Source organism: Colletotrichum fioriniae (assembly GCF_027942845.1).
Source record: "Colletotrichum fioriniae strain IMI 355084 chromosome Unknown scaffold_2, whole genome shotgun sequence".
Classification (NCBI taxonomy): Eukaryota; Fungi; Ascomycota; class Sordariomycetes; order Glomerellales; family Glomerellaceae; genus Colletotrichum; species Colletotrichum fioriniae.
In genome coordinates, this window is record NW_027076838.1 from 2,384,142 (window position 1) to 2,405,508 (window position 21,367).

At 53.8% G+C, this 21,367-nt stretch overlaps 5 protein-coding genes across 5 annotated transcripts; 3 read left to right on the forward strand and 2 right to left on the reverse strand.

Annotated features, from left to right (window-relative positions):
- Positions 1–4,166: 4,166 nt before the first annotated feature.
- Positions 4,167–6,023, forward strand: N0V96_002460 (uncharacterized protein; the record flags this gene model as incomplete). Its single annotated transcript, XM_065756530.1, has 4 exons — positions 4,167–4,645; positions 4,827–5,512; positions 5,612–5,716; positions 5,809–6,023. 4 exons carry the CDS (start codon positions 4,167–4,169, stop codon positions 6,021–6,023), a joined length of 1,485 nt encoding a protein of 494 aa, XP_065614899.1.
- Positions 6,024–6,867: 844 nt separating this feature from the next.
- N0V96_002461 (uncharacterized protein) lies at positions 6,868–7,994 on the reverse strand (the record flags this gene model as incomplete). Its single annotated transcript, XM_053187496.1, has 3 exons — positions 6,868–7,035; positions 7,223–7,330; positions 7,476–7,994. 3 exons carry the CDS (start codon positions 7,992–7,994, stop codon positions 6,868–6,870), a joined length of 795 nt encoding a protein of 264 aa, XP_053055000.1.
- Positions 7,995–9,734: 1,740 nt separating this feature from the next.
- On the forward strand, positions 9,735–12,226 carry N0V96_002462 (uncharacterized protein; the record flags this gene model as incomplete). Its single annotated transcript, XM_053187495.1, has 6 exons — positions 9,735–9,890; positions 9,965–10,366; positions 10,424–10,679; positions 10,732–10,926; positions 10,979–11,179; positions 11,286–12,226. 6 exons carry the CDS (start codon positions 9,735–9,737, stop codon positions 12,224–12,226), a joined length of 2,151 nt encoding a protein of 716 aa, XP_053054999.1.
- Positions 12,227–13,293: 1,067 nt separating this feature from the next.
- Positions 13,294–13,866, forward strand: N0V96_002463 (uncharacterized protein; the record flags this gene model as incomplete). Its single annotated transcript, XM_053187494.1, has 1 exon — positions 13,294–13,866. The coding sequence occupies one exon, from the start codon at positions 13,294–13,296 to the stop codon at positions 13,864–13,866; it is 573 nt and encodes a 190-aa protein (XP_053054998.1).
- Positions 13,867–14,381: 515 nt separating this feature from the next.
- On the reverse strand, positions 14,382–18,662 carry N0V96_002464 (uncharacterized protein; the record flags this gene model as incomplete). The annotated part of the gene is made up of 6 exons (XM_053187493.2): positions 14,382–14,408; positions 14,476–16,692; positions 16,748–17,474; positions 17,530–17,624; positions 17,682–18,340; positions 18,395–18,662. The coding sequence occupies 6 exons, from the start codon at positions 18,660–18,662 to the stop codon at positions 14,382–14,384; spliced, it is 3,993 nt and encodes a 1,330-aa protein (XP_053054997.1).
- Positions 18,663–21,367: the final 2,705 nt, after the last annotated feature.

Genomic DNA, 21,367 nt, shown 5'->3' on the forward strand with positions numbered 1-21,367 from the left:
GGGGAGTCGGCGGTCCAGGGATCCCCGTAGCGGCCCCAGCAGTTCCCCATGAGAGAACATCAGTGGCCAGTGACCAGACTCCCAAGGGACTCTAGACGCGGAGTTCAGAGAGGTACAGGTGTCAGGATGGTGCTCGTCAGTCGTGCAGACTCCAGAGCCCGGTGCCAAGGCCCAAGTGGAGGGAAGAGACATGTTGAGTACTCCGTACGTCAGGTGGGATTCCGGCGGTCGATGAAAACAGAAGATGCAGAAGGGATGCAGATGGCATGTCTTCCCAAGAACAAGGCGTCTGGACTTTGGGCGTTATTTGGAGATTCCCCGAAGACGTTGATTGGACCATTGCAATATGGAAGGTACCTACCTACCTCATGGGAATGGGATGCACAATAGAAGGGAAGGAACTCACTGGCTGTCCTGCCTTCCGTCTTGTCTGATTCATCTGATGGGCAAAGCAGGGCAGGGCAGGGGCCCAAGGGGTGTAGTGCAAGTCCCTGAAGTCTGCAGTGAGGTGCGGCGCTGCGCTGCACAGCTGCAGATGTGTGTGGAAGTGCTGCGTACTGCGTGAGGTGCTGCGTAGAAAACATCGGCACGGGATTGAACAAGAGCGTTACGTAGGCCCTAATATCCGTGCCATCCCTGAGCCTGCCCGGTTGTCCCGAAAGGGCTTGGTGCCATGGTTCTCCCCGATGGAGACCCGCTCAGGGGTGGAGAGCTCACTCATCCTCTATTGATAGATTTCCCCCAGTAATTTTGATAATGGAACCCTTCACCATAGCAATTACGCACCACGCAATTCCTCGACCAAAAGCATGGTGGCACGTCGCTCAAAATTATCTTGGGTTGTGGCACTAGACACAAGTCCAAGGTACCCTGCCTTTCTGTTAGGTCGTCCACTTCGGAGTGTCTTGGGGCGTTTAGCGCCGCGGTACTTGTCTGCGCTAGCTAGACCTTAGTAAGGTTAAGTACACCATCTCCATTATAGTGGCTTGAGTACGTACACCCACTAGCGCACGCTGAGAAGGTGCCTTTCTGACGGGAGGTGGTAAGGTAGGTAGGTACCTGAGGTAGGTACCGTGGACAGTAGAGTAGATACGTATTCATGTCGGCGGAGAGGCCCCACACCATCCTCTCTCACCCTGCATCTGATTGCTGCATCTCTGATTCCACGTCGTCTCCTCCACTTGCGCCAACACTGCGGGCGGAATTTGACCACACTTCTTCTTCTGCTCTTGGTCTCGACTATCATCAACTCGTCCACTCATTGGCGCGCACTACTCCAGACACTCTCAACTTCAGATGACAGCCCGCCGTGTCTGGTGTGTTTGCTGCTTCTGCGGCCTGCCAGTCGCAGGATGACGAAAGCCTGCCTGCCCCTCCCCTCCCGTTAAGCCTCGTCAAACATATCCCGGCAACCCTAATATCTTGACCGTCGATGGACCCGTGGTATGAAGCTTGAATTCTGCCTTACCTGACGGGGCATCTGGGGCAAGCTGAACAAAAGCAAACGCGTCCTTATTCACATTGCTCCATCACCTATAGGGCCATGACGAGTTCACGTTGTTTCAACTTTTAACCCGCCGGCGCCAACGACCGGGGCCCAAAGATGGAAACATGGTAAACTTCAACCGACGATGCCCATGCCCTTACTCTATTTGTTGTAAGTCAAATGGGAGAAACGTCATGTTGAAACACTCCTTACTCTAATCACTAGAACACGAGCCTATGAAATTGTGTTCATCGCCTACCTTACACAGTAGGTACAGCCGTGTGGAGGAAGAGAAGAATGAGGCATCACGGAGCGACTGGCGCGTGCAAGTCCACACCTCTGAGGCCCATGGTTGTATACCGCTCAACTGGCCAACTCTCGCCTATCCGCCTCGGCCCTCACATCCGACGTCTCTGGAGACTGGGACTCTAAGATCATTCAAGCCCGCCTTGTCGACCTCGGCCCACGAACGAAGAGATAACGGCTCTGCATGTCGTTGACACATTCCAGGAACGGCACTCTCCGAGCGTCGTAGATGCATATGCAGTGCACTGCCCGCAAGCGAGGCTGGCGGGATCCGTCAAGAACCACATGAGCGGCCTCCAGAGCCTTTTCTTTTGCTCGGCCTCCACGGTCGAGAAGCATTACTATGGAGTGTTTACTGACGGTTGTCTAGTGTCCACGGCAACATATCCCTTCACAGATATTGCGTGGGGAGCGCGTTGCGCGTCTCCTAGACGAGACATGCGGCATGCCAGGGTCTCTCCGCCGTCTCTGGCACACTAGCCGACAACTACCTCTTTTTTACTTTTTCAACCCCATATTAAGCACCAGCCACACTTTCTCACCACGTAAGACTGGCACACCGTGGACCATGACCCGGAGCTGATGGCCGAAAACGGCACTTTGGGCCCTATGCTTAGTTCATGCGGCACAAACTCTTCTCCTCTCTTTGAGGCTCTTTCCAGCAAGGCTTGGACCTGTTCAAGGACGGGAAGCCTTTTTACAACTGATCTTACGCGTGCGATGGTGGCGGGCGGGCGGGGCGGAAGTCGGCTGGACTGCATTGTAGACTTCCATGTAGTCCATGATTCCCAGTCAAGATGATCAGCATCATCAAGCACCTTTGCTGTGTGACGTCTGTTCGCAAGCGCGCAGGACGAACATGTCTCGACTTTCGAGGTCTTCCCCTGCTTGCCTGCTTGTCACCTTATCTCCGTCTCTCTTCTCTGTCAGGCTCAGTCTCGTCAGACTCCGTGTGAACAAAGTATGCAAAGACGGACACTTGCGTACGTCTCATCTCGGAGGTTGTCGCATCTGTCATCTGTCCCTTTTTTTCACTCCCTCGTTGGCTCCTTCACTAGCGTTCCTGCTAGAACCCACCAATTGGTTTTCCTCTGGTCATGTTTCGGTCGCCCATGTCCAAAGGCTTGGCAAAAGGCTTGTTGGTGGAACTTGGCCCCTTGAAATCGAATACCCCTTAGTCGCGGATAAGACAGTGGCCGCTGCGGCTAAATCCTTGTCTGTTCCCATTCCTCTGCGTTGCCAAGTCTGTCCTCATTTACCCTAGTGCTCAAATTCGGTGAGCAGGGTTGGGGCCTGATAATCTCCTGCTTAGGCCCGTCGCCTATCCCCGTCCGTCCTTTGGCTCTTGGGATGTGCCATCCAGTGTTCCTGGCAGCCCTCACGCACCATCCATCACTACGACTCCACGCGTCGGCCTCTCCAAGGTATCACCGGGTACTAGGTAGTGAGTGTCTCCGTACACACAGACTACAGGAAGGTAGTTGTTGTCGTTCTCGAGAGAACTGCGACGTCAGGTCCAGGCTTTGCATCAGTCACCCTTCAAACTCGTTCGCGACTTGCTGTTCCCCCGCTATTGTTCTTCGTTCCTCGTCTGCGGCGACTCTCTACTGGTCATCCCTTCTTTTCCAACTTTTCACAGATCATACCGACGAATCATTTGTGTTTGACATTGTTAAAAAAGAAGCCCCATGTTTCCCCACAGAATCCAATCAACGACGGGCTACCGAGACAGTAAAGCTTAAACTTTCTGCCGTCTCTCTTCTCTCTGCAAAGTGCTAGGTAGTAGTAGCAGTGAACCACGTCCGCGCCCGCCTATACCTCCCTATTGATGCAACCACGTTGAACGATCGACGCGGCAGATACGCCTGGACTCGACCGTTTCATCGATCGGGCTCGTCTTTTTTTTCAGGCAGGGGAAGTGGCCGCTTCTCATTACTCCCCGATTTCTTGGAACGGAATTCCAGACGACTCCGTTCACCCGGCTTGCAAAAAGGTGCGCCGTGACCTCTCTAGAAGACTCCCTCTGGAGAAAGAGCCCCATAACCTTCCAGAGATCCCGAGCCGAGGGCAGACAAACTGCATCGTCAGAATCGTCAGAATCGTCAGAATCGTCAGAACACGGGTGGGCTTTCGTCACAAATCCAGTAATGGGTAGCAACACAAGACATGTAGCGGAGGAAACAACGCGGGCAAGGACGTTGGGAAACGTTCGGTTAAGGCATCCAGAGACCAACGAGATCATATTGATCCCAACGCCATCAGCAGATCCAAACGACCCCTTAAACTGGTAGGCACTGGATTGGCGACCTAGATCGTCAAAAGAAGCCAGGGATTTTCAGCTGACTCGCTTAGGCCACAATGGTACAAGTACTACATGGCGGGGTTGATCTGCTTCGCCATGATGATGTGTAACTTTCTGGCAGCGGGTATGCTCGGATCCCATCATTTCCAAAGTACCTTAAAAGACTACTGGCTAACGGATGTCGTTGCAGGACCCTCGATCGCGTTGCTGGATACAGCCTTGGAGTTCTTCCCCGCGGCCGCCACCGATACTGATGTTCTCAGTCTCGCGATCGCCAGGACTGCCTACTTCTTCACGACGACCGCCCTGCTCCAGGGGGTGGGCAACTTCTTCTGGGTGCCGCTCGCCAACAAGTTTGGCCGGCGGCCAGTCTACGTTGCGAGCTACTCCATCTACTTTGCATGCACGATATGGCTCATCTTTGACCACTCGTACGGTGGCTTCTTGGCCGGCCGGATCCTGATGGGATTTGGCGCTGGAGCCGCAGAGACGATTGCGCCTATTTCCATCGCTGACGTCTTCTTTCTGCACGAAAGAGGAACCATCATGGCGTGAGTGCTTGTTCGGGCAGAGAAGCGGGTTGGCAGACCGCTAACGTTAGTGATACAGACTCTATACCGCATTCCTTTCTGCGGGCGTAGGCTTTGGTGTGGTTATTTCAGGGTAAGTGGTGGGGGGAAAAGCGTCCCAGAGCGTGCAGGAAATCTCTCTAACCGTCGTGTGTTCTGGCAGTCTGATCACCATCAACCATAACTGGAGAGTCATCTACCAAGTTTCTGCCGCTTTGATCGGCGTTGTGCTCCTACTGGCATTCTTCACCTTCCCCGAGACCGCCTACGAGAGAGACGAAGCGAGCGCCTGGAACCGCCTGGGTTCGATAGACGGGAGCAAACCCGGGTCGATGAGGTCGGAAGGCGAGCTGCCCGCTCGCCCGCTAGAAGCTTCGACGACGACAAGACGCTCAAAGCAATCATACCTTTCTTCGCTGAAAATCTTCAACAGGACGCTGACGCAAGAGAGCCTTCTGAAGCTCGCGCTGCGGCCCCTGGGCCTGATCCTGTTGCCGCCGGTCCTCTGGGCGGCGCTGGTGCAGGCCGTGACGGTCGGTTTCCTCGTCGCTGTGTCCTCCAACGCCGGTTCCGCCTTCTACACCGCCTACGGATTCGATTCGTGGCAGATTGGCCTCTGCTTCATTGCCGGCATCCTCGGTGCGCTACTCGGTATCCCGGCAGGCGGGCATCTTGGTGACATGATTGCGGATTGGTTTACCAGACGAAACGGCGGGATGCGAGATCCGGAGATGCGACTTCCTGGCATGGCCATCAGTATGGTCACGACGCCCTTGGCCCTCGTCCTCTACGGCGTCGGAATCGATAGCCAGCTGCACTGGATCTGTCCCACCATCGGTCTTGGACTTCGTACGTTGCCTTCCCCCCTCCTCTCCCCTCCTACCCCGTCTCACACACCTCCATGCTCTTTTGTCGAAACGACGGTGTTTCTGATCATCCCATCTACAGTTACCTTTTCCATCTCCCAGGGAACGAATATCTGTCTCGTGTACGTGATTGATGCCTACCGTCCCGTCGCCGGCGAAATCACCCTGGCAGTCATGGGCTTCAAGTGTAAGTGGGCGTCCGTCTCTTGGCATCCCTTCTTCGTCCCAGCATCCGTATTTGTCCGGCATGTGGAAGCTGACGTTGGTCCTTTGTTGTAGCGCTCTTCGGCTTCCTGTTGTCCTTCTACACCAATACCTGGGTCGAAAAGGCAGGGTACGACAATGCCTTTGGGGCCATGGCGGGAATCGCATCTGCCGTCTTGGTCCTGTGGGTGCCGTTATTCGTCTGGGGCAAGGCGATACGACACGAGTCGTGGAAGTGGCCGATCATCCGGTATATCCATTGGAACGAAGACAGGGAGGTAGGGGAATAAGAAAAGATGAAAAGAGAGAGTGGAAGAGAGAAAGAGAAGAGACCGGATGAAGTTGTCGTTTTCTTGTACCATCCCACACCGATACCTTTTTTCCCACGGCAGCACACGTATAGCAAGGCGTTTCGGTACTTATAAGAATTGAGTTTTTATAATATGACGGGAGAGAAGTGCACAGCAAAACAGCGGTTTGGCAAAGCTTTAAAGTTTCCTTTTCCTTCTCTTTTTTCTAATTCCTCCTGGTCTTGCTTTGGCCTCCCCCCATTCGTTGCGCCAATACGCAAGCCCAGGGCGTGCCCAGCCCACCTTGGCCCTTCGGGATGTGGGAGTGGGAGGGACCCCCTTCCCGACACCAATGCCAGGCAGCGGGGTGGGGGCAAGACCGCAGACGGATTAACAAACATCTCTCGCCCAATCTCAGCTCTGGGCAGCTCGCAACAGCCCCGTTCCTAGACCCCTTGAACAGGCCATTTCATACAGATTTTGATCATATTTTCCTTATGTTTCCTTGGAAATAACTTGCTCAGTGGCTCACGTCTAACCTAGCAGGCTTAGCAGCCCAGCCAAGGTGGTGGTTTTTTCTGCCCTTTTGGACCCTGAGTCACTGATGAGTAAAAGTTTATCATCATCCCTACCTAGTTCTTGCGTGGCTGGCTTTCACGGGTGACGGGGTGGGCTATCCGTGCCCATGTATCCGTATGTGCCAGGCTCTCTGTCTTAGGCTTTCTCTCTCTGTCCCTCTCTCCTCCTCCTCCTCCTCCTCTCTCTTATACGTAGAGCATCCCACACTCTTATTCCGTCCAGATATCCATGGACCGTAAACCCCTTCTCGCTCGCTCGCTCGCTCTCAAATACTGAGCCCCCCGTCAATGACGGCGTTAGCGCCGGTGACGCTCCTGCTCCTGGCGAAGCACAGCACCTGGTCGGCCACGTCGTCGACCGTGGCGAGGCGCTTGAGCGGCGTCCTGTCCCGGGCGGCCTGTTGTTTCTCTTGCGGGAACTGGAGGCCCCATTCCTGTATACGCGGAACGAGACGCATATGCAGTGAGCTTGATTGTTGTCTTATACGGATGTTTCTTGCCGTGATATGGATGTCGTCGGATGGGATAGACAAGGGGGGCAGAAATAAGGTAAGGTATGAGGGTAGGGGTGATAGGGAAGGGAAAGGGAGACGGGAAGAGGCGGCGGATTGTGTAACATACCGTCAACATGAGGCCTGGAGAGACGCTGTTTACTCTTATTCTTGGGCTCGCTGCTAATGCGAGGCCTTTTACGAGGTGGATCTGGGCTGCTTTCGTCACGGCGTAGGCCTACGTTTTTGCATATCGTGTTAGAGAATCTGCCTTGCCTTACTTGCTTACTGAGTCCATACAATATTGGGCAAAATGAAGGCAAAGGGTGGAGGGGCTTGATGAGAATCATGAGATTGGGAGACAAAAAAAAAGTAAAACTTACCAGTGAACTCCCGCTGACTTTAACACCAGCCAGCGACGCCGTCGTGATGAAGGCGCCCTCGGCCTCGTCGAGGTACGGCCGCGCGGCGTGCATGAGGAACAGGTGGGATTTTACATTCATGTTGAAGCAGCGGTCCCAGTCGTCCTCGTCGACGTTGTCGTCGAGGTCCGCGATGTTGCGGAGTCTCGTCCAGCCGCCGTTTGAGAAGAGGACGTCGAGACGGCCGCCCAGGGCGTCGGCTGCGCTTTTGACGAGGGCGGCTGTTTCGGTGCGGGAGGTGAGGTCTGCTTTGATGGCGTGGAAGTGCTGCCTTTGACTCCCTTCTGTGGAGGAGGAGGAGGAGGAGGAGGAGGCTGCGGATGAGAGGGACTCGAGTTCCTTTACCAGAGCTTCGGCGCGGTCACTGTTGTTTGCGTAGTTTATGACGACGCTGTAGCCGTTCCGGGCGAATAGTTTGGCTGTTGCGGCGCCGAGGCCTGCGCTGCCTGCTGTGATGAGGGCGGTTGGGATTGGAGACATGGTTTCTTTGAGAGTTTCTCTTTTCCTTTTCCTTTCTTTTCCCCCTGTTCCTGCTGGATGTTTTCGATCGGCAAAAGTAAAGGGTGGTGAGTGCGATGTGAGTGTGCCAGTGAGAGCGGCCTTGTTCGGTCCCGATGAGCTTTGTGTTGTAAGGAACTCCGGAGCTTTGTATCGGAATTCCGGTGTCGGGGCGGGGTAAGGTCGGGACCAGATTGGGGCCGGCATGCACACCAAGGAGCCGAAGAAAAGGGCGGGGTAAATAATTACGGTAGAAGCACCTTACGCGGGTGCCGAGGGTTCCATGTGGGTTCGCGCGAGCAGTAGGTTTTTGGTCTTGTTGTTCCGTTTACCGTGGGCGAGATCCGATGGGATGGATTAGAACAAGGTGAGGCCTGGGAAGATTTTTAGTCGGATTGATATGCCCAATGAGTTGAGTTTAACTCATCCTATGTATTGCAATATTCGTAACAAGAGCAGCTACAGAGTGCGATGGACAAGTAGGAATTGGTCCATTGCATCAGAAATGGCACTGGACCTGGGACAAACAAAGGCCCTGCCGGTACTATATGCGGCAGATGCATCAGTTACACAGGCAACTATGCTATGACTTTGACTCAATGTCACTTGGATGTATCTCCTCGATGGCAGACATATTGGTGTAGGAAGTTGTGGTAAATTACGAGTTACAGCATCAGCAGCAGTAGCAGCAAGAAAGCCAACGGACCCACCCCCACCTGAGCCGATCTTTTGCTCGCTTCCCCCCCTCCTTGACCGGAATTACTCCCCGACACATCCCTACCGAGAAAGTTTGTCTATACGACAAGCCATTCGGTTTCTAGTTCGCGTTGAAAATGGTCATTGCAACCTTTTAATAACGACGACTGGCACCTTCCCTTGCAAGTTCCTGTGAATGAGAGGAGGGGGACTACTCGAAGCTGGCATACCACTGAGACCTTGTGCATAAGCTCAGCTGTTGATTAATTTCAAGTCTGTTCAGAGAGTTGCTCGGGAAGGATGTTTCTTTTGCTATCATGGCAAATGGACACAGCTGGAAGGGACAGGGTTACTAGGTGATGACATAGTATGAATGATGAGGCTAAACGACGTCCCGCGTATATCTTGTCCCCTCCCCCGCCATGGTTCCGGTCTTCCCGCCCGCCGGCAGAAAATGCGGGGGAGAATGATGGGGAGGAGCTATCCGCCCAGCCAGTGGTCACTTTTCGGCATGGCTTTTGTTCTGGTGAGGAAAGGGGCATGATGGCCTGCACTAGTTCCATCCAATTCCCGTTCCGCCCTGTGAAAGCTCGGCGGTTTGCAAAAGTCCGGGGTTGCGTTGGCAGTTTTGATGGTGGTTGCAATGGAGACAAGGGAGGGAGGGGCCGAGCTGTCGAGCACAGCAGACCGACGATCGACGCGGTGGCGTAGCGTCGAAGTCCGGGGCGGGAAGCGTTTGAGATGATAGGGAGTGTAAGTCCTACGCTGTTAATTGTTCCCCAGTCAAGCATCGGTTATATCTCGTCTCTTTTTTTCTCATAACACATCGTTTCGGCCTTTTTCTCTCACATCTCGACGCCTCTCTCTCTTACTTTTCTTCCCTCACATTACCCGCAGCTCCGACATTCCTAAACAATTTCCTCATCCATAAATAACTGCGAGTCGAGCAAAGGTGCTGTTTCACAATCTGACCACAGAACAACGCACCCTCTTTTCCCTTCTGCACATAGATCCAGTTTTGGCATTATGTTGGTCAACGGAGAGGCTCAGCGCCCCAACGGCGTGTACTCAAGTCCGATGGTCCACGAGTATCCCCGACCACTCAAAATTGCCATTGTGGGCGCCGGCATTGGTGGTTTAAGCACAGCTATCGCACTGCGCCGGCAAGGTCACCAAGTTGACGTAGGAAGCCCCCCGTAGCCTCATCACACTCATCCCCTTTGTGCTACTCTTCGTACTCACGCTTTCAATCGTAGCTTTACGAGCAGTCTAGACTCGCCAACGAGACCGGTGCCGCCGTACACCTGGCACCCAACTCCAACGGTCTGCTGCGGAGATGGGGCATCTACGCCGAGACATTCGGCGCCAACCCTTCGCACCACTTCAAGGAGAGAGACCTGAACAACCAAGGCGGCTTCGACGTGGACATTACAAAGTCCCAGGGCCAATGGCAGCACCCCTGGCAGCTCGTTCACCGCGCCTACCTTCACAACGAGATCCGCAACGTCGCCACGGCCGAGGACGGAGGGGTCACCACGCCGGCCAAGCTTCATGTCGCGTCAAAGGTCGTCGGCGCGGACCCCGAGAAGGGCGAGTTGTCGCTGGAAGACGGGACGACTGTTCAGGCGGATGTCATTCTTGGTGCCGATGGTATTTACGTATGTCGACGAGTAGCAGAGGTGTAGTAAAGCTGGTGATGCTGACATTCCACATAGTCCAAGGTCAGGAGGTTCGTGACCGGCACCGACTACAAGCTGTTCCGCTCGGGTAAGGCGGCGTTCCGCTTCCTTATCCCCCGCGCCGCCGCGCTTGAGGACCCCGTCACTGCGCCTTTGGTCGACAGGGAGAACTCACTGGGTATCTGGTTTGGTACGGACAGGCGTATTGTGATTTACCCGTGCAACAACAACCAGCTCCTCAACTTTGTGTGCATTCACCCAGATACTGAGTCTCAAGCAAATGCCAGCGACGGTATGTTTCTTTCACGCCCCATCGTACGGCAAGAAGACTGACGAAGCATTAGAATGGAACAAGAAGGGTTCCATCGAACAACTACTCAAGGTTTACAAAGACTTTGATCCTGCTGTGTTACAGCTGATGAAGAAGGTCAACCCCGATGAAGTCAATGTCTGGCAATTGTTGGATATGGAGGCCATGCCGACGTGGGTGAATGGCAAGCTCGCCCTTTTGGGAGACGCCGCGCATCCTTTCACACCTCGTAAGTCTTGTTCCAAAAACCTTCCTACCTAGAGATACTAACAGTGCCGTAGATCAGGGACAAGGCGCAGGTCAGGCCATGGAAGACGGAGCAGCGTTGGCAGTCGTTCTACCCAAGGGAACATCACCCGACGAAGTCCCTGAACGTTTACGTCTGTACGAAAAGATCCGCATGGAGCGCGCGCACAAGATCCAAGAGTTCTCTCGTCAAGCCGGCAAGGACAGAATACCAGGCCAACCACCTGCCATACAAAGTTCGTGAAAGCCCTCTTTTCTCTCTCTCTCTCTCTCTCTCTCTCTCTCTCTCACACACACACACACACACACCGCTGGCAAACCAACTGACACGACGAAAAACAGTGATGAACTACACAAATTACAACTTTGGCCACGACGAGCACGACCACGCGACAAAGATCTTCAACAAGTACCTCCGGTCCAAGAAGCAAGACATGTATTGGCGCATGCCCATCGGCTTCGGTCCCTTCCCGGGTCCCCGACAAGACTTTTTCGGCCGCCGACAGCCGTCCGAGCTCGAGCGCACCTTCAAGACAATGTCGGTCAAGTTCCTCACGTCGCGCACGCTACTCGAGACCATCCTCCCCACGGACTCGTTCCGCTTCAAGGAACCCGGTACCGTCTGCGCCGTCTCGCTCTCCGTCACCCAGCTCAACAACATGTCCTGGCTCGGCGGCGGCGGCTACAACCACCTGGGCCTGTACATCCACGGCATCGAGTACGTCAAGCGCGACGGCACCGCCATCAACGGCACCCATCTCTCTGTGCTCTTCGAGTCCCTGACGGACCCCATTGTCTCCGGCCGTGAGGAGCTCGGCATGCCCAAGCTGTTTTGCGACATTGACCTCGAGCACCATGCCACGGCGGCGCGCGTCCGCGCCTCGTGGCGGGGCGCCACCTTTGCCGACATTTCGTTAAAGAACCTGCGCCGCGACGAACCCGAGACGGAGCACGGCACCATCGGCGGCGAGGCGGACTACGGGATCCTGACGTACCGGTATATCCCCTCGGTCGGGCAGCCGGGCAAGGCCGACGCCGAGTACGCGTGCGTGGTGCCGCACGAGGAGGAGGCCAAGGACGTTCCGGCCACAGTGCACGCCGTGTCTAGGGCCTCTGCGGCGGACGTCTCGGTCAAGATGGACGGTCTTGACTGGGAGAAGCTGCCGACGCTGCATCACGTTGCCAAGTTCTTGGCTGAGATGCCCATCTATGAGGTTGTGAGCGCTAAAGTTGTTGAGGGGACGGGCGTGCCGAATGTTTCTGCGGCTCGGAGGATAGAGTAGGGGCGATAGTTTTAGAGTTCTAGGGGCGAGGGGAAGAAATTGTTAAATCATCAGATCCAAGGATTTTCATGATGGAGGCATTGTGTATAATTTTTCCCAATAGTGGCATCCAGGCTTTAGGCTTGGTAAATACCCAACATCGTACTCCGTTAACCAAAACTCGTGACAACCTGGAAGTTTGAAAGTACCCCAGGTGAAGACGAGACCATGGGCATCTGTTCTGCAATCTCACTTCCAAAAATCATACACTGTCTATCTTCCTCTCGACCTTCTGAAATTGAGTTATTCTACGTTGTCTTCCCTAAGCTCCCTCCCCATATATACCCGGCTCTTACAGCCGTCCGTGAGCCCGAACCCAAGATGCCAGATCAACGATGCATAGGAACCTTCCTTGAGATGGTGTCAACGATTGAACGATGGTAAATGAACATGCCAGAGATCATGGTGCAGAGAGCAAACCTTCTACCCCAGCTTTCTGTAGCCTTGTTTTGCCTCAGATGCATAGCGTACAAACTCCAACACGTGTAAAGAAAATACAGTTTCATAGCGTCCGCCGAAGCTGTCTATCCTCCCACCCCGTCCCCGCACAACCCACCTCCTCTGTACGCCCCGGCCCCACCTCCACTTTCCGCCTACGCGCCTCCGGCTGGGATGAGAGAAGCTGGCAAAGCTCAAAGCCCGTACGACGTCGGAATGCCGACACGGCAACTACTTTCAAACATGGTGTCGAGGAGGGGAGAGGGGGTGGGATGGCGGGGAAAGGGATGATTAAACGGGATGTTACAGAGTATACTTTGCAGCTTTCATTTGTAAGCTCAAATGGTTCTTTAATTCGAGGGGAGTAGAAGACCGCCCATCCTTCTTCTTGAAAGCTTGCTCGTCTCAACTTTCTTCATCACATAGCTCTCCCCTCAACGTCCGCATAGACTATTTATACTTTTCACGTCTCTATAGAGAGCAGAACGTACACCATACATAGACAACTAGACACCGCAAAAAACCCGCCATCTTCTCGTACCAAAACTATATTGAACAAGACAAACAGCAACACTCGCATACTCCCAACAATGGCATCCCAAACCACCACCCCAGCCGACCTCCGCCGCCCCCACCGCTTCATAACAGACCACGACCCCTCCACGGGCAAAGCAATCTTCAACACCACCATCGCCACCGAAATCCCGCAACAGACCGTCGGCGGCGGCGCCAAATTCTACCTCGGCTACACCACAGAACAGACCCCCGTCACCCTGACCCAAAACGCAGACGTGGCCGCCTACGCCGCGCGCCTGTCGAACCCGCCCGGCATCGTGATCCCCGGCGGCAGCGTCGTGCGCATCGTCGACATGGCCCCCGGGTCGCTGAGCCCCATGCACCGGACCGTCAGCCTCGATTACGGCGTCGTGCTGGAGGGCGAGATCGATCTGGTGCTGGATTCGGGCGAGACGAGGAGGATGCGGAGGGGGGATGTGAGTGTGCAGAGGGGCACGATGCACGCTTGGAAGAACGTGAGCGAGACGGAGTGGGGGCGGATGTTGTATGTGCTGCAGGAGGCGGAGCCGCTCGAGGTTGGCGGGGAGGTGTTGAAGGAGGATTATGGCGTTGGGATGGGGGATGTGAAGCCTTCATCTTCCAAGTGAGAGGGAGTCGAGGTTCAAGTAGGATATCGCATCGTTGGACAGCATGGAGAGCTTATGGGCTCTGAATAAGAAAAGAGTCTGGGACCAACTCCTCAAAGCGTAGTGAATTCCTGTAAAACCACACGAATCATCACAAGATTCGATATTTTTCTGTCTCATCTTTGATGGTCCCTGGGCATGTTCCATCGCGTACAGATGCCACTCCGTTAACGAGGAATATCCGAGTACACTTCTCCTTCAATGCTCCAGACAACACTGGACCACGTACAATATCCAAGATAATTGTCCATCAGGGAGATGACAGCAAGCCTGTACTTGAGCTGTCACATCAAGAGACAATGTATGTTGATTTCCATGTATTACGAATCTTGGAGTGTAGTTCTCTAGTAATGTACACCATGCTCTGCAGAGAAGAGAAAACTCCATCCTTCTAGCTTCCAAAGCTATTCTACCTATCATGCAATACTCATACTCCTCCATTCTGCACAACGAGAAGCCATACATCCGTCGACAATCTATCGGTCGAGTGCTTGGCTGTGACACTACGCAAAATAAGTAAGTAAAACTTTCTGTCCCTCTGTTGCTGGCTGGGGAGCGATGAAAACTTACCATGTGCCAATACACACCCTTCTTCTTCAACAGCTCATTATGGCTGCCCTTTTCCAACAACTTGCCCTCGCCCAGAACAAAAATGACGTCGGCATTCTGCACCGTCGCGAGACGATGTGCGACGACGACCATGGTACGCCCCTGTCCTGCCCTCTCAAAGGCGGCCTGGACCAGCTTCTCCGACTCGGAGTCGAGAGAGCTCGTCGCCTCGTCGAGGAGGAGAATGTTGGGGTTCCTGATGAGGGCGCGGGCAATCGCCACGCGCTGCTTCTGTCCGCCAGATAGGGAGACGCCCTTGCTGCCGATATCGGTATTGTACCCCTCGGGGAGAGACGCGATGAACTCGTGGATCGAGGCGTCGCGGCAGACCTGGTGCAGCTGCTCGTCCGTCACGGTGCCGTCTTCCACGCCTAGGAGAATGTTCTCCCGGAGGGTGCCCTGGAAGAGTGTGGCCTCCTGGGCGACGAGGGAGAGCTGCTTGCGGTACTCGTAGACGTTGATGTCGTTGATGTTTTTGCCGTTGCAGAGGATTGCGCCCTTTTGCACGTCGTAGAAGCGCTCCATGAGAGAGACGATGCTCGTCTTGCCGCAGCCGGAGGCGCCGACCAGCGCGGCGAACTGGCCCTTTTCGATGGTCAGGTTGAGGCCCTTGAAGACGGAGACGTCGCGGGTCGGGTACTTGAAGTGCACGTCGCGCAGCTCGATCTTGACGCCGCCCTCCGCGTCGGGGATCCTCTCGGTCGCGGGGATGAGGTCCTGGTTCCGGGACTCGCGCATGTTGATGATGCGGTTCGAGGCGCCCGTGACCTGGGCTGCGTTGGGACCGAAGCTGAGGCCTTGTCCGGCGGCTTCTGCGCCTTGGATCACGGCCATGAAGCAGACGAAGAAAGCCTGTGCTTGATACTCCCCGGACGCCAGGAGTCGACTACCATACCAAAAGATAAGAGCCTGGCAGGCCATGGACACGGAGTCTGAGAAACCAAAGACTGCGCTCGTCCACCGAGCCTTCTTGAACGCATGGCTGACGTGGCCCTTAAGCAGGTTTTCGTACCGTAAGCAAGTCATGTCCTCCAGTGTCAAGGCTGAGACGGTTCTGAATGCTCCGATGGACTCGGCGGCGAATTTGGAGCTCTCTGCAAAGACCGCGGCGTTCATCTTGTCGAATTCGATCTCGTACTTGAAGCGGAGGTATCCTGATATGAGACCAATGGGCATCGTGACGCAGAGAGCGACCAGCGCCAGTTTCCAACCAAAAGCAAACGCAATAGAGATGGCACCAATGACATTGAAGATTGCCGTGTATACCATGGCCATATTGAGGCCAAGTAGCTCCTCCAATTGCTTAGGATCTCCAGCCACACGAGCTGTGAGACTGCCGTGAGCGTTCTCCTCCTCGTCGTAGAATGAGGTCTTCTGGAAAAGGATGGCCTCGAAATACTGCTGCCTGTAGACTGCGCAGATGATGGCCGCCAGATGTGTTGCCACGAATCCCATGAAAAAGTACGACAGACCAATACCGATAGCAAGCACCGCCCACATGAGTGACCAGAAGTTGCTGTCGCTTCGGATCTTGTCAGGTGAGTTCAGGGGGTTGAACACCACAATGACTTTGGCAAAGAGGTATGCTTGCAACGGAGTACCAGCCGCAGCACACGCCGCGAAGACGACTGTGAGGATGCAGAGATACCAACGGCTCTGTTGCTCGTACAGCAACCGACCAAAACTCTGGAAAAGGTTGCGATTCACAGCCTCGGACTTTTGGCGTGTACCGCTTGCCTCGGACATTGCGGCGCTCTTCTCTCGGCCAAGATACTCGCCAAGGTCTTCCTCTTTCGGGTTTTCGTCATCGCTGGCCTCCGTTTGGTCTCCGAGGGATAGTTGTTGGGCATGAACCAGTCCGTAGTAAACACCCTCGTCGTCCTCTAAGAGGCTCTCGTGGGTGCCTTGTTCAACCACCTTGCCCTTCTTCAGAACAATGATTCGATCGGCCTTTTTGATGGTGGAAAGTCGATGGGCGATGGTGATTGTCGTACGGTTCTGGGAGACCTTGTCGAGAGCAGCTTGGACGATTCTCTCGCCGCGCACATCGATGGCGCTGGTGGCTTCATCTAGGATCACGATCTTTGGCTTTCTGACGATGCTTCGGGCAATGGCGATGCGCTGACGCTGTCCGCCGGAAAGCTTTGCGCCACTGTCGCCAACAAAAGTGTCATAACCCTAGAGGCTCACGATTAGTTTGTGTTTGCGGGAACAAGACTGGGTGAATGCTTACATCCGGTAGACGATCGATGAATTCGTCAGCGAATGATTCCTGGCAAGCTTCCTTGACAAGAGCTCTCTTCTTATCCTCGGATTCGTCTTCCCACTGTGAACCAATCAATCCGTAGGCAACATTCTTGAAGATGGTATCGTTGAAAAGGAAAGGCTCTTGTTGAACAAGACCAATCTGCGACCGCCACCATTTGAGGTCGATGTCGTCGAGAGCATGGCCGGAAGTAGAAACAGAGCCTTTGAGCTCTACGGAGGGTCCGGTTTCCTCGGGCTCTGGCTTTTCCTCATCGTCAGAGTCATCCGCTGCGTTCTTCTTGCTCTTCTTCTTCTTCTTCTTCTGCGCTTCCTTCATCTTATCCTTCTCAATCGTCTTGGCGATGATGTACTGGTCTTGTAGGGTATACCATCGTTCAATCAGGCCTACAATTGTGCTCTTGCCGGATCCTGAGGGGCCAACAATAGCCGTGACCTTGCCCGCCTCGATAGTCAGGTCCAGATCGTCAAGAACTTTGACGTGTGGCCGGCTGGGATATGCAAAGGTGACTCCTTTAAATTCGATGTTCTTGTTGGCGGATACTTCAGGCTCCTTCAGCTCCCCCGTCTTTGGACGAGGAGCATCAATGACGGTCAAGAACTCGCATGCCGCGACCATTGCCTTGCTGATGGCGAGCAAAGGAGTGCTGATACGCTCGAGTGACATGACAGTAAGCATGACTGACATGAGGACACTGTCTCGTAGGTTAGGTCGTGATTCAAGGGTTTATGTGGCTCGGCTTTTCTTACATGATGACTTCGCCGACATTGTCAACTCTTCCGTCAACCCAAGAGTGTGTGCCGTACCAGAATGCCAGTCCGAAAGTACCGAAGAGAGCGAAGAACTACAATAGGTTAGAACGAATTACCGCTCTAGACCACGGAAGAGGGTGTGGACTTACGATCATGCCGAACTGTAGAGCCATCAAAGGCGCCGTGGCCTGGCCCTTCTGACGAGCAACGTTGACCCAACGAGCATACCGAGCAGCGATGCGATCTTCCGCCCCACAGGCAGCGACCATACGAATGCTAGAAAACGCCTCACTAGCAACAGCAGAAGCTTTGCCTTCCGCCCGTGTCACTTGACTGTGGCCCTTGATGATGAAAGGCAACAAAACGCCCAAGACCAGGAGGATAAAGAGAATCACTGACGCCGTCACAAGAGTCAGGGACCAATTGTAAGTGAAAGCCACAATAATGGCAGTCCAAATTGTGCCGTTGAACTCGAGGAAGACGCCGAGCTTTTCCGAAATACCAATCTGGAGCGTATTTGCGGTCGATGTGATGGTGCCGGCAGCGGCTCCAGCTGGCATCGAATCGAGTACGTGGATGGTCTGGCCGAAAAGACGTTGGAGATAGTGCAAACGAATAGCAGAAGACAGCCGGATGCCAATCATCCTAAACGCAAACTTGTTGACATAGTTGAGGGCGAATCGAGCCAGGAAGAGAATGAAGAGGTAAAGGGCTTGTTTGTCGGCAATCTTCTTGAAATCGTCTGGAGATACTGAGCCGTCTCCAGAAGTGAATCCGTTGAATTGGTTAACGAGTTGGCCAAAGATGACTGCGCATGTAAGTCAGATGGTCAGTCGTTACGGACAAGCTTCTGTTTCCTTACTGTTCATCAATGGCAACGTGGTACCGGCGGCGATGGAGGCGATGCCAGCTGCAAAGTAGGCGAAAATATCCCATTTCGTTGCGTACGTGAACACGCGCAAGTAGTCCTTGAATGTAGGTTCCCTTTCGGGCTTGATCTTGGTTTCGGGAGTAGGCGCATCATCCTTGCTTGAAGTTGAATGCACCGTATCCTTTTTGTCGTCGAGGACGCCTGCTACCACTGGAGGCAGTGCGTCTGACGGCGCCGTACCCGTCTCGATATTATGCATGCTGAAGTGTTTGTCTCTTGGAAATCGGACTCAAGAAGACATACTTAGTCGGTCGTTGGAGGGATGAAATGATAAAAGAGGCCTGCATCCAATGATGGTTCGGCTAGGTAATGGGAATGGCAGATGGAAAGAACCCAATCAAAATGTTCTCTTGGGTCTCATGAACATGAAGAGGAAAGGGTAGGCGTCGAGCAGACCGGGTTGGTCCTAAACGTGTTTATACATCTGTATTCGAGAGAGAATACACGTAGCCAAAAGGGAGTGATGGAAGCCTCAAGAGGAGGCGACTAGACGTCGAACCCCAAAAAAGAAGCGGATTCCTAGTCTATTACATCTCGTCGTAAAAAATGGCCTTCTATCCAGGCGTGGACTTTTACGAGACGTGCAGCAGCGCCCTCGAAGCAACCTTGACCCGACTCCTAGTATTACGGCACGTAGCGGTACCAACCGGGGGACTCCAAGTTCAACGGACGGTAGGTGGGTCCAGACTGGACCCACTTCGGATGGATAATCATCCCGCTTAGGAATGGTGGGAGCTGGAGCACGAGCCATCGTCTGCCCTACCACCAACATCCTACGAGTCTAATTGAGGTACCTGTTTGTGAGGGTCTTGTTTGGGGGAAATGGAAGTGTCTAGGCAGCCTGGCTGTTTGCATTTTCTGACATGTCCAGGTGACGGAGCCAAGGCTTGCTCTCTTGCTGCAAATCAAAACGGGTGGACGCCACGAGAAAAGGGTCAGAAGACTTCGTGGGTACTATGACCATATTGGATATTGGATGAACTTAAGACGATGCCGGCTGGCATTCTGGCATTTGGGTCGCAAAAACAAACCTCCCGGCTCCCGCTTCTAATGGACCACCGGTGTACCGAATACGCGGATGTGTTCTTGCTGGGTACCCAAGGTATTAACCAACGAGGCCGTTCTGATTGCGAAGATCGGTACTTACATCAATAAGCGTATCCAAGTGTGTCTCGCGGTCAACCTGGCCCGCAGCCAATGAGAGTCCACGTCGTAAAGAGCCTAAAGTGGTTAGCGTAGGTACCTTCACCATGGTGCTGGGCGTTGTCCTCGTTTGTCAGTGTCGTCCCACTTTTTAGCGCCGGGCAACTGTTTTACGATATTTACGGGCCGTGCATCTTCACACATCACCATGCCATCGAAACTTGGCCATCCGCATTTCATTTTTTCTACTTCAGCGTGGCTGACAAGAGGGGCATTATCATGACCATTCTCTCAATCTCGTCAAATCATTCATTTGTGGTCGCTTCCAGTGGATTAACCAATTGAACAGGTGGCGCTTTGCGTACGCCACAACCTTCGTCATCCCAGACACTTACTACACATATTCTTCAACCTTCATACCATTGCGGAGTTTCTGCCTGCTGCTGCCTGCCAGAAACCAAACTCCGACTGTCTGGGCATCGGGTTTCCATCAAATTTCATTGGACTGCGCTGGTGCGACGCTCCGCTGAAGTCTTCTCTCACTTATAGGTGAGGGGGGTACAATCTGGCTGGTCCCTTATCATGTCAATGGTCACTGCGAAACGGGGCATCATCGGATTCGGACTCTATGTAGGAACCCGACAGCAGTTAAATTGTGCTTCCGCGGCACTTCTCCGCAAAACCGAAGCGACAAGAGAATACTGGCCCGGAAGACTATCTAGATTCCTGGTTCGACCACTTGGACAGAGCTAACTGCTTAAGATTCGCGATAGAGTTGAAACTTGCAATCTTGAGGCTTGTCGACTGTTACATCTGGCTTTACTCCGTACATCATCCAGGCATGTTATAGAAACTGATTCTCGTTACCGTTTGCCTGCCCTGATTGGGTTGCAGACCCATGGCCAAATCTCACTCGGTGACCAGCTGTCAAAAGTGCTGAAGTTGCAACTTGATTGTGATCATGGCCGTACTAAAAAACCAACAAGGCTCGCAACAAGGCTGTCAAGTTGGACCAGCACGGCCGTTGCGATGAGTAGCTGCCAAATACTTACGTTGTTAAGATATCCATTATCTTGATCTTTCTTACGGCGAACGGTGCGACTCTGGATTGCTGTATTGTAAATTGTGGAGCAGCGCAGAGTCAACTAAAGCCGGATCGTCAAAAATAACTCATTATATTGAGCTTGCGATTATTCAATTTACATTTGGGGGCCTATCACGCGACGCGTACCATAGAAAAGGTCGACTTGTTACTTTCGGTGACATAGCGGCACCAGTCCAGTCAGCCTCGCCGAGCAGGGATCTGCCACCTCCTTTGCGGTACGTCATTGGATGGCGCAAAGGGGGTGCATCCCCGTCGAGTCACAGCCTTGCAGCCATTTTTCGACCTCACAAACCCCGTCCCTCCCCCAAAACCCGTCGCAAGTGCATACGGCCCCTCCAAAACTTGCGATTGAGTCACCTACCCAACCAAGTTTACCCGGCGCCGCTTTTTTTGTCCCTTTTGAAGTCGGTACCCCCTCTGCGCAACAAGCGCCCGAGATCTCGGAAGCCAGGTGAATGCAGATCCAGGTGAAGATTTTCTCGAGGTCCGCCCGACCGGCCTACCGACTGACTTTTCTTTCTCCAAGCCCAATTACATCCCCTCTTTTGCCTAGAACCCGCATCAGGCCAAGCAGTAGCAGCCGCGCGTTTTCCACGTCCAAGTCGTCGTCGTCGTCTCGTAACCAAAGCGATAGTCACGAACAACAACTGCCCAAC